This window comes from Malurus melanocephalus, unplaced genomic scaffold, assembly GCF_030028575.1.
Source record: "Malurus melanocephalus ecotype Western Australia unplaced genomic scaffold, MMel_1.1 scaffold_39, whole genome shotgun sequence".
NCBI lineage: Eukaryota > Metazoa > Chordata > Aves > Passeriformes > Maluridae > Malurus > Malurus melanocephalus.
In genome coordinates this window covers 1089235-1102260 of record NW_026623271.1, presented here as the reverse complement: position 1 = coordinate 1102260, position 13026 = coordinate 1089235, and the positions used below count along the sequence as shown (strand labels likewise).

The window sequence follows — 13026 nt, the reverse complement described above, 5'->3', positions numbered from 1 at the left end:
CTAGCAGGCAGCTGTCCACACTGGGGCTAAACTGGCCCAGCCTAACCACTGAGGCTGTGGAATAGGTGGATACATGGGCTGCAAATGTCCTCCTGTTTAGGGGAGCACAGTGTAGTGAAATCAGTGCAACCTGTGCTCCGTTGTAACTAAACAAAGAATGCTGTCTATCCAGCAGCTTTCTGGATGAAAAGATTACATCTTTGGTGAGATCTTGTGGGAATTATTAAATTTCCTGCCTTTTTTATTAAATTTGTTTGAAGGTCTGCCCTTCCATGCTCTACAGTTTGTGTGAATGGCCTAAGGCAGAGAAGTACCCCGAGAAGGAGCGAGATCCAGAGCCCATATTTGCCTGGTTCAGAAAAGGAYTGCACTGACCTCTGTCTACAGTGTTTTTTGTCAAGATTCCTTCCCAAATGTGCACTGGTGATCACAGGCTGGCAGGCTTACTTACACTGTTGCACTGCATTTTRGAGAAGAGAATCTGCATCAAAGTAAGCATCTTTTTCCTTGTCTTGTTGCAAAGGTATGAAAAAATAACATTAAAAGGTGCCATAATAGCAGCAGTGCAATGCAAATGCTGTACTACTATGTTCAAAAGAGGAAGAACCTGTTATGAACAGAAAAAGTTAGACTGGATGAAGTGATAAGGCTTCAGCACACTTCCCTGTGATACCTCTGGGTCTGCASCAGGAACACACCCAGGTTTCCAACCATAAAAATAGCGGCTATTTAAAGAGCAGCAAATTTTTTTTKGAGTATTAAAGATGCTTCCTATTTGGTATGTGTTTATTGTAATGCAAAATTATGTTATTAGTTCAGCTGGTTCAAATTTTCTATGTGGAACATTAATCTGAAAACCAAGGCTCTGTAGAAGTTGACTCAGACTATATGAAGACAAATTATTATTTTTTAAGAAAACTATATTTTAAGGAAACAGAAAATACTTATTTTTAAAAATGTCATATTTGTGTGAAAAATATTGTTAGTTTTCCAGGCAGACATCTTGCAGTGTCTACAGTCTACAAACTGGTGATTTATTGGAGGATCTAACTGGAGGTAAGGAGCATTTAATGAGGGRTGGGTTTGGTCCCAAAAGAGGCTGACTGATTACCARTATTTTTAYRYCCTTATRTTATTTTTTGAGACATTATTTCTGWAAAGTAAATTGAAAATGCAATTATRCYCCTTCYACATAGCTTGTCAACAAAACCTTTCTAGGGCTAGTTAGAACTGTCAGATTTCTGAGGTAAATATGGTTTATGCTCAGATTAATTCTGTCCACATGATGTGCTCTCAGAAGTTGTCTCTCAATCCTGGCAGTTTGGCTGCCCTGGTCCTGTATCTCCTGGGACTGGAAGGGCAATAAGGGTTTAGGCTTCTCCAGCAAGGAAAAGATTCTTCTGTGTCTCTGTCACCTCACAAGCCTTAACTTGCCCTTGTGGAATTTGTTTGGYGACCTACATATTTATTCATAAAATTGGAGTAAGAAATTAAAATTCCCTTTTTTTATGAGGCAGAGGCTAATTARCTCTACTCATATGCAAGAAAATGATTGTTTCTCAGGGTAACACTGAAGCCTGCTACTCAAAATTAACACAAACCATATACAATTGAAAAAATGAAAGATTTTTGGATATATATTTTATTTGACAGTGGTTTAGAATATCATACAGTAAACAAGATTTCTGTAAAAGTTAATTTATCCATAGTGGTGCGTTTCATAAAAATAGTTGCTCACTTACAGCCTTTCTGTGACTATTAATACATGGAATTATATTTATAGAGATAGAGCTGTACAAGGTAAATTCACAGCTAACACTACACAGAAATATTATTTGGAATGGGGTTTAGATGATGTGCTGTCTTCACAGGTTATCGATTACAGCCGCATAAAGCAATTACTGCACAAGGAGTAGCTGTGAACTGTGCAAATTAGAGTTTATGCAAGCATAATCTCAACTGTTTTTCAGATTTCGTTGTTTGCTTTCTTTATACATAAAAATAAGATACCRGGACGTGCATCTACACTACAGAAGCATTGTCCAAAATCAGATTCAATAAATTAATGGCAAATTATATTGAATTCTAGTTCAGGGGATAAAGATTTTTTTTTTTCCATTAAATAAGAGTTTTATAAACAGCTACATGGACTTGTGCTTTTTTGGAAATTATAAATGGATTTTTCTTTCTTGAAAAAAAAAAGTTTGAAAGCTGCAAAATCCTTGACTTGAGGCTTTTCAAATAATTGGACAGGAAGAAACATGTCTATAAATTTCGCAGTCCAGTGCAATGTTTGAGACATASAGTAATGTGCTAATTTATTGGAACAAAGCCAATCTCAATCTAATTTTTCAGCAGAGCATGTGCAGAACTAAGATTGCTAGTGAACAATAATTTTTAAATACGAATTTTTTGACAGTACTTAGCTTTATGATTTTTTTTTTTAAATTACCAATGTATTATTGCCCAGGATTTTGTTTTAATTTTGACAGACGAATAAGCATATGCACACTTACACAGACACACACACATCTTTTTGAAACAAGATAATGACTGATTGACTGAACTCGGAGTTATTTCCTGTGAAGGCAGACTGGAATGTTTACCTGGCACTTAAGGCTTGAAATTCAAAACAGACAAGCAAGAAAGATAAAAACAAAAAGAAAAAAAAAATGGAGATAGGGAAAAATGGTAAAATGGAAACCATTTTAAAAATGGGAAAATACTGAATTTACTGAATGAGAACACCAACAACTGTATTTCAGAAAMCAGTCTAATTATTGTTGACGTGTGCCTGAAAGGCACCTGCTCTGCCAAACTGAGGGGATGAGAGGTGAGAGTGTCCTAAATTAATGCAGATGGGTGTGAAACATAGCACTGTTGATAAGTGACGCTATCATCTTCTGCAGGAAGGAAAGGCCTTTCCTTAAGGAAACTGCAGCTTTTTCTCTGTAGCACTCTTCCTTTCATTGCAAGGGCCTTGCAGATGTCTGGGGTTTGAGCCTGACCAATTGGTTTGTGTGCTACCTCGCAGGACTTGGGGAACCTGTAATAAATCGCTTTTGAGAATAATTTGCAAACACAACTCCACCCTAACTCCTTTCCAATGTACAGAAACATGGTTTGTTCACAAAAATGGCAGTAGAAATGGTATCACAGAAACTAATCCACTGGATTCCCCACTCCTCCCGTAGCGCCCAGTGAACTATGCTACAGGGAACCACGCGGACGATCCCAAAGCGTTAACAGTGGAGACGTGTCATGGGTACAGTTCTGAAYGATGCTTTAAAGAAACCCTTTAACCCCTGTCTAGATATGTCGAGAACAATTTATTTACAACATTTTAGCTCCATGAAAAGATCCTCTCTCTGTTTCAGCTTGCTCCGTGCAGTTTTATTTAAGGCGATGTTCCAGTTTGTGATTGCTCTAACTTGTTCCAGTTTCTTGATATAAAGTTTGAATGAAATCCAAGTCCTTCATGCAGTGGGGAAAGAAATGCTAAAGCTACACTGCACTATCCTTCTCTGATGTACTGTCCTTCATATTGTTTTGGTTTCTTCCATAGCTGCCAAAGTCCCTAAAATGGAACTGGGACTTTAGGGTCGATTTTAAATCTCTGTGTTGACTATATGCTTTTGAACTTATTAGATACTGTGCACATTGTCATGGAATTACACACTAATGTTTTCATTCCTCAATGCTTTGTGTATATGTGTGATAGTTAAAATAAATTAAAACAAACCGATGTGAGACAAAAACTAAGAAGAATGTTCTGCGTCAGTTTGAGACAGTTGGAGGGCAACAGTCCCTTGCTTATCTGCTCATGGCAGAAGTACCAGACTTCAGGACGCTAGGTAGCTTATCTGAGCCAGGGATTTTCCATGGCCCTGGAGAGACCGTTGCCTTTCGAACTGTGGTGTTGGTGCTGCGAGTGCTAATGGAGTGGAGATGTCCCTTCCTGGGGAACTCGCTGGGTTTCCCATCAGGGTCCCTCTGGCTGTGGTCCATATCACTTCCAGGCGAGCTGCAGCGAGTGCTACTGTATGTCTTGGTAGYGCCTGTATCCATCTTGACATGATCGGGTGCTGCAGCTGACTTCTTCTCACTGGTGTTTGTGGATCTGTGATCTTCTTTTTTGCTAAGAGGTCCTCCTCTCTTGCTTTCCGGCTTCCTCAGCCTCCCAAACTGTTCATCACTGGTTCCAGCACACACGTGCTCTCTTGCGCCAGCCTCGATCATAACGCTGTGTCCCACCGCTTTGCTTTCTGAGGTGGGCCTGCCACCATCAGTGGTCTTATTTTTGCCTTCTGAATATCCTTTCCAAGAAGCCTCTTCGTGCTTTGACCTGTCTACCTTTTTAGGACTTGCTGACCTTTCTCTTTGTTCTCCTAACCTTTTCTTTTTGTGACCGTTCACCGAAAGCTCCTTTGGTTTCCTTATATCGTGTTCCCTCTTGATATCCCATGTTGGCTCTGGGCTTATCTGGTGAGAAGGGTCAGAGGGTGGGGCTATGTGTGATGAAGATAATGGTGAGATTATGTCATCGAGGGAAAGAGCTACTTCCGGCAGACCTGGGGAGGTGGCAGAGGGAGCACTCCAGGAGTTTGGTTCGTCTGTTGTAACAAGAAGAGAAGAGAGTTAAGGGCGTATTCAGCAGCACATAGGCACACATATTCCAGACAACACTGAYACCCAAATCCTGTACCAGACTTTAACCCCTCCGTTTCAGGTGAGGTKAAACTCTCTCAATTGTGGAGTCAATAGGGAGAAAAACGAAAATAAACTCTCCACAAAAACAAACAAACAAAARCCAAAAAACTGGTAACTGCAAATGCTGGAAACCCCTGGTCTTTTTTTCATGCACATTCTGCTTTCCTCTGCCTATGTTAAATTATTCTTAGAATAATAAAGGCACATGCTCATGAAATCAAATAGMCTCTTTTGTAGTCATATAATGGATTTCTTAGCCGAGCAATATCAGTGCTGTCTCTCAGGACAAACGAGAAGGACTTTCTGCCATCTATTAAACATGTCCCTACAAGCATATAATAATTGACAAGAATTTGTAGCTCAGATAAGGTCATCATTGAATTCTGTCTCATATATTTTCTAAACAGATATAGTATTCCAGTGTTTATGGCCCCACTATTCTTACAGAGTACTTACAAAGCTCTGCCTTTATATCACAGCGTCAGCTGCTGAATCTCCTGGTTGTGCATTTTGAATTTCTCTTGGATACTCAGCCTCAACACAATATGGTTGGATTGTGCAGATCCTGTTTAATTTAGCTAAATAAGCATCTCCTTTGCTGAATCACGATGATTTTCCTAATCCAAACCAGAATATTCTGAGATGCCTTTCTTTTGCATATACATCCTTATTTCTTTTGATTAACCTTGTGGCAGACAACAAATCCATCATGATTAATGACAGCACGGCTCCTATTCTTACCCGTCTACATAGAGGTTAGAAAAATCACTGAACTTGGCTAATGTCATTCCCTATTTAGCACCATTGCCTGGCTTTGAACAGCATGAGGAATAATCTGTCAGAGATGAAGGACTATCTCAGGAATCCATGGAAACGAGATAGAACTTGTGGCAAGAGCTGCATATTTTATGGGGGAGAAAATGTAACCTTCTAGCTAAAAAACAAGCATGGACTTCTTCAGGTCAGGACAAGTATCTCTCTGTGATATCAATTGCCCTTTAAAAAAGTAATATGTATTTTTCTCAGTGCTATGGCTGCTTTCAAATTATCATGGAGATGCACATCATCTCGAAAAATGGAATATATTCTTCTGCCCAGCCTGGGATCTGCAGCCTGCTTGACTAAAACAGCACTTTCAAGTTAATAGCTGGATTGAGTGATTGCTGTCTTACAGATAAAAATAGGAGAGACAATAGTGAGGTGGGTGATGTAAAGGGAGGGAGCAGCACAGTTAGCTGAGGAGCTATTTATTTTCCCAGATGGTGTTTGTCATATGCTTTTGCATAATGAGCATATGTGTGGAGAGGATTAGCATTTGAGAGGGGTAGAAAGTACAAATTCTGTGTAAGACAAATAAACATTGAGATGGGAATMTAAATGGGCTGAGGGTCTCAACTGAATTTACAAAAAAAAGAAATCACACTTTCTTACCCTCCAGTTAAGGGTGAGTAATGYACCATCTGCTCCCAGCTTGGCACTCAGGCAAGAAAAAATAAAAGGAAGACTCGTGCATGTAGAGTGATCAGCTGCTGGGAGTTTGCCTACAAAAAGCATTGACTTTGATGGGCTTGTTCTTTACTTCTGCTCTTCTGCACCAACAGCCTGGTACAGGACCACAGCCTGATGGGGGAAGCACAGACCCCACCCTGGCTCTTCTTCAATCTGAAATCCAGGTGATCTCATTTTACTTAACACTTGAGACAGGGACCAAGCATGGGCTCCAAATCACTAACTCAGCATAAAGCTGCCCACGTGCATCAGCGAGGTACCTGAAGCAGCTCTTAAGAAGCCACCTTGAGCTTTGGAAAATTGAGTTTATACTTTTTGTGGCATTGTCACTCTTCCCYAGGGTAGATGTGGTGCCAATGTATTTGTCTGAACTACAGCCTTCTTTCCCAGTATTCCATGAGATTTTTTCACTGAGTGTCAGTGAGGAGTAGTAGGCCATAGTCTGATCTCATGTTAGGCTTTGAGAGCTTTTSATTACAGAAACAGCTTTGGGTGGTATGAGCTGCACACCAGTAAAAATACCAAATGGCCTGGAGCAGCCAGATGCTTTTGGGTAAGAAGATTGTCTCTGTGGAAAATRTACCACTGTGCCCAAACCAGCTGTTTCTCCTGCAGGAGGACAAACCAGTAGGCACCATTCAAAACCAGGGTGGCAAACACCTCTTGTGGCTCCTCTGAGGCACAAAGGATACTATGGTACCAGTTATTTGTGGGATGCTCAGGAGAGGAGACCTGGGAGTTCATGGTTGCTGCTTTATTCCCTGGAGATGACAGAAATTATCTCTTAATGGGCTGTCTCCTGAGACCACTTTCTCTTTTATTTCCTTCTACTTTCTTTTTCAAAAMGGACGAAAAACCAAACAAATGTTGTAATGAAAAATGAGTTAGAACATACTTCAACAAAAGTGAGTCAGCAGATCTCTAACATATAGTGATATATAAGTGGGACATGCTATATTATATGCATCACTGGATTTTATCTCTCCCCCAGAAAACCCCAAGTAAAAGACAACTTGGCCAACTAAGCAAGAAAGCTTGTAGTCACAGCTTAAAGGAAGTTTGGCTGTGGGATAACAGGTGGGTCGCTGGCTGCACTATGTTTAAAATACTTGTTGGGAAGGCACCTRTATATGGGTTGCATTTCCAGTGCTTGGGGAACAATATTGCCATGGAATAAAACTATAATTTATATTCTGTGGAAATATAGCACTTGCAAGTAAGAACAAAATGACTTTCTTTAAGGTTTAAGCACCATCAATCTGAGACAGCCAAACCCTCCCTTAACCTGCTTTTCATTCAAATGAAATGACATTATATAGAAAGTTGTCCTCAGCCTTTGATATTAATATCAAACAAGCCTTTGTTGCAATATGTCACTGGCTGGTGAGGAGAATACTCATGTGAGGGTATTGTAGCTGAATTGCCTCTAATGCTTGAACATTAAGAAAAAATATAAAAATTACTAGAGTAGAGCAAAGTGCAGGGATGTAAGTAATTTGTTGCTCAAAAGGAAAACCTTTTAAAGAGCTGTGTTCAAGYCATAAGGGTTCATTTGGACTTGTTCAACCAGCACTAAAATGATTGCTTTTCCATAACAAATATAAACAGGAGAAAAATGTAAAATTTCATCCTGTGGAGCAGTTAAACTAGTAATTTATTTTTATGCTTATACTGTTTCTAGCTGCATTTTGGAGAGAGTTATTAGTATTTCTGAATATATTTTATTCTGTTGGTCTAAGGCTTTTTATAAAACCTTCGTGTTAATCAGGAACTTAACCTRCTTCTACTGTCTGTTATTCCAATATATCTSAAAGCATTTTGTAAACATACTGAAMCAGAGACAGAGCACTGATCTTACTTTTTTCTTCCTTCACCTCTGGGAGAAACTGAAAACAGTATCTGTTTAATAGAGCATGGAATACTAATGGCCAAACAACTTGCAAACAGGTGAGAATGATATTGCATTCAGTTGCAACTGTTGGAGAGATTTAGGAACAACATAGTTTTGAATTTGTTTCTGACTTGGTCACCACGGATAACATCCTTACTGGGAGAGAAATTATTTTTCAAAAGCMTACATCTCACTGAAGGCTAATAGGTGCCTTCCTCCCTCCTTTGAAGGGAGAAAATCTCCCTTGACCTACTAATTTAGACAAGATAAACGAGCTGGGAGCAGGACWATAATCTGTCACTGAGATGGCATTTCATTTGGTGTAATTTAGTAGGTGTTTATGGGGTGTCTTTTAGTTTCCACAAGTTGGTGGCACTTCTCCATGGGATGTGTAAGAATGACTCACCTACGACCCGCTTCGTACAAMTCCCAGGCAAAGGAGTAAATTGCTAACTGAGTAAGAGACACCACAGACACAAGATCTTGAGTGTGTGGGAGGACAAGCAGGAGATGAACACAGCCATTTGGGAGGAAGGGTGACAAGGGGAAAACATCAGGAGCAGAAGTTTTCTGTCTAAAGATATTTTTTGTTTGAGATAGAACTGCCACATACATGAATTGTTTGTTTTGCTGTGTCAGCTCACACACACATTCAGCAGAGTGGAACTGAGGGTGCTACTCTCATGTGTTTATTTGCTACTGTCTGAACTGCTCTGCCTGGATCCAGGGCTTGCTGATAGCTTGTGTCTGAACCACGAGAAAAAGAATGCTGGTTTTAGTCCCAATGGAGGGGAGAGCTCTGCCCATCTTACTTTCTGAGCATTGCCTTGGTCCTTGGAAAGATCTCAGCCTACTGGTCAGTTTGTTTAACTTCCTTCATTACTTATGTTTTCTTTACAGGTGGCCTTTCTATGGTTCTGTCCAGTCTAGCCTTGCTCTGCTTATCTGCTCTGTCAAGACCTCCAGTCAAAAGAGGCTGGACCTCTTTGTGGTTAAGTTCTTTCTTAGAGAGATTTGTGGTTAGGTTCTCTTTTAGCATCAAAATATTTTAGATAATTGTGTAGTAGTTTATCAAGGATGTGTGATTTTTCATTAGATATAATTATCCATAAAGTACTAATATAAATTTATTGAATAGTTAGTAGCAAGAATAGAAATTACATCACATTTTATCACTTAAGTATAATAAAATTTCAAAGCCTTTTAAATTTTCAAATTATATGAATAATGTACAATATATTAAAGCTTTGAACACTTTCATTAGTCTGAATGAAGGGTTTTCTGAAATGTGTAAGCAGCTGTTCTCATATCATCCCAGAATTATTTTCCTAAGCAATCAAAGAGGGTTTGATTGAATAAAAAACATGGTGTTTTATTTTCCCCCCATTTTTTGTCTGAAATTATGTATTGCCAGGAGGTGGCAAGCAGTTCTTACAGATGCTGCTAATAACAAAAATGGGACAAATTGTCCCCTGGTGAGTATCCACTAATGTTGGCAGTGCTACACCAGGAATGCATTTGGGTCTTTCTCATTATAACTTGACATGTCTTTGATGTTCCTGATTGCACTGGTCTCCTGCAGCTTTTCTTTAACAGTCTCTAAGGAGAGATATTTCAGAATACATAAAGAATCTTTAATCTTTTATCCTGAAACTTCCACAACCCAAACATACAGCACCCTTTTTCTCTTGAAAGAAATGATTCTCTGAAGATTTCATGGTTAGAAAAGCTCTTGGTACTTTCTGTTCAGCTATSAACCTTATGGAAATGTGACATGATTTGCCACCCTTTCTCCCAGCCTCTCCCCAAATGTGAGTGACAATGGGGTCTGCCCCCAACTTACAGCCTGCCTGTACTTCTGGCTATAAACTGTAATTCTTGTTAATTATTCAATATGCTATGCAAATGTTTTCTCACAAATTACACTTTTCTTGGCTTAAAATTGCACTTTGCTTGTCTCCCCTTTGACTGAATTTATCCACATTCAGGTCCCTGAACACCAGTAGCCCTGGAAGCAAACACCAGTGGATTTAGGTGCCTTCTGCTGTTATATGGGATTTTGGTCAGCCACTGTGGGCACCTCCAGGTGGGAAAGCCTTTCCATCGTTAGCACTGCTCCTGTGCTTTACTAAGGTRTGATGGCAGCATGCTATGGGTGCAAAATGTTAATTCTGTATATAGAAATTAGATACATATCATATACATTTATAAAAGTAAATCCAGGTTATACTTGGTTATTTTAGTATATGAACTTCTTTCTCAGACATGCAGTCAAGTGATCAGCTGCGTATTCTGAAGTCTTGTTTCTGATGTAATGAAAACCTTATCTAATTCCTTGCTATCTTAATGTAGACACATTTGTTATGACACTTGCCTGGTTGTAGTCAGCAATGTCACGGTGAGTAAATGTTTAGAGTACCTTATAAATGTAACTTTAAAGGTAGCTTTGTCCAAGAGTGGAATCTTTCTACTTCTTAGCAATTTGCTCTTTTGGTTTCACACATTTGTTTTTCCAGAGTTTGAGGATGGTTGCTCAGAGTAATCAGAGTTAGTTTACCAGTCACAAAAGATYACAGGAAAACAAACATCTGAGCATCACAGGAAAACAAACATCTGAGTCCTGACATCTTTCACTTCTAAATTTTGTGCTTGGMCTTTTCAAAAGAATGGAATGATTGRTTATGAAGGACTGATATTTGGGGTATGAAACAAAGCCCTAGTCTTTCTGTGCCCAAAGTCATTGTGCATTTTTGTTTTTGTCTTTGGTCTAATACTGGAAAAGATGGCCACTTTTACTGTTACATGGAGCTATTGGTGGCATGGCTTCTGCAGGTGTTCACAAGAACTGAAAAGATATGAATGTACGTAATGAATATTTCTATCTCTTCTATAAATTTGAAATACTTAATTTTACATCTAGAAAATTCAGCCACCAACCTATTCCAACCCTGGGAAGCACAGCTCCACATCCTGCTTGGCTCAGTTCCCAGCACCATTGACACTCAGATGCCCTATTTCTTTTCATGTTCCTGGTCATTACTGATGAGCAACAATTTAGTTCCTTTGGGTTCATTATGTCCCTCTTCCATTGCATACTTTATCTAGACATTAAATGGAGGATGCCCTAAATATTTTTGCAGCAGATACGCTGTTCATTTATTGCAAGGGCCATCTAATGAGACCAGGAATGATCTCATCTCAGGTAAAATTCACTTTCATCASCTTTTCTGCACTCTGTTTTGAGGTTTGTTAGAGAAGTGCTTTCATGTTCAGAGATCTAACTTGAGAATTGTTGCAACACTTCAGAAAGAGCAGATTGTTAGTTTGCTTGGAAGACCAAAACTACAGAAGCTCAGGAGATGATATTTCTTGCTTTCGGAGCAAAGGGAACAGACAGAAAGGGAAAATTTATACTTGGGGCAGAGAGGGCAAAACTGTATATTGCAAGGAAAAAAAGGGTTTAAAATCTTTTAGAAAAATGCTGAATGTTTTCTTGAAACAAGAAAGCCACACACATTGTTTTGTGTTTGCTTTAATCTGTAGCAAGCACTATGGATGAAAGCACTTTTCAATTTTTTATGTAACATAGTCTTTCAATATGACTAACAAAGAAACATGGGAAGCAACTGATCTGACTTGGAGAGTTCCTATTATTATTCTGCACTGGTTTTGATCCTACATTATTACACCCAGGGCAGGGGATCTTCAGTAAATCTCTTTCCCTGAGTTAGATCTTTAATTATGGCACTGCTTCACCAGTATTTTACTGTCCTTACCACTTGAGATAATAATTTAATTGCCTCACAGAGTCAGAGAGAGAGGGGTCTCAAAAGACCTCTGGAAATAGATGTCTGCTCTTCTGTTGAACACCTACACAACCAGTGTTGGGGAGTTTCTTTATGGGAAACCCTTTTGGAGGCTGGGGATCAGAGAGCAGTGGATGAACAGACATCTACACCCATCAGCCCACATCAGGTCCTTTTTAGAAAACACAAGCCTCTGCAAGAAAGTGGCCTGAGACCTTCCAGGCTGCTACAGGAACAGCCTGAAATGAATTCAGAATGATTTCAGAAGCACTCAGAGTTACTGCCATGGAGAGCAGGTGGACTGGATTGTCTTGGATGATCCTGGGGTGCTGCTTTATCCCTCTCTTGGTTACTCTGCCATTGTTCACCCCTTAAATAAATCACAGCCACAAACAATTCACTGTGATGTTGTAATAGTGCCTAAGCTCTGCATCATTTGACTCTCTCCAACAACATCAGTAACATTTTACAACAGGGTTGATATTTTAACCCTACCCTTACAATAGCAAGAATAAAAAAGGGTAATTTTTCTATGCAGAAAAAAGCTATCCAAAGCACAGAATGGGAGAGGGGGAAAAAAAAAGAAGCCACACCTACAAGCAGGTTGTATTTCAGAAACAGGTAAATTAATGTAGGAGTTTACTAATTCACTCTAATAGTGCTCTGGCTGTCGATCTCGGGGCCAGATGACTATGAGTACACAGTTTACCTCTCATTCCAAGACCCAGTTTARTTTATTCCATAGATGTGACCCCAGTAAACTGGCTTTGCTGAGGATGTGCAAGGTGAACACAGCCCAGGAGCAGAGCAGGAGTGCACAGCCCTTTGTTTAGGGACAAGATGGGTTTTGAGCCAGATAAGAGAAGAGGCTGATACAGAAACAGATTCTGTGAGGTGGGATAATGCTTTTTTATCATGCCAATGTCCTTCCTTACACAACTGGCTCAGTTGTAAAACCCTTTTGGGGAAAGTGTCAGGACACTGACATTATTCATCCCTTCTGATGGGGCATAAATGGTTCAACTACGATGATGAGAGGCAGCTCTCATGTCTTAAAAAGGTGTCATTAAACCATCTTTCTTTCTTTCTTTCTTTCTTTCTTTCTTTCTT

At 39.5% G+C, this 13026-nt stretch overlaps 1 protein-coding gene across 3 annotated transcripts in view; it reads right to left on the bottom strand.

Annotated features, from left to right (window-relative positions):
* Positions 1-1636: 1636 nt before the first annotated feature.
* The window catches only part of MAGI2 (membrane associated guanylate kinase, WW and PDZ domain containing 2), a 691018-nt gene continuing 679628 nt past the window's right edge, over positions 1637-13026 (bottom strand). For all 3 annotated transcript variants that reach the window (XM_057364469.1, XM_057364467.1, XM_057364468.1), the window contains one exon: positions 1637-4613. In XM_057364469.1, the coding sequence (XP_057220452.1) occupies positions 3814-4613 (800 nt within the window). In that variant the 3' untranslated portion in view covers positions 1637-3813. The remainder of the gene's footprint in view (positions 4614-13026) is intronic.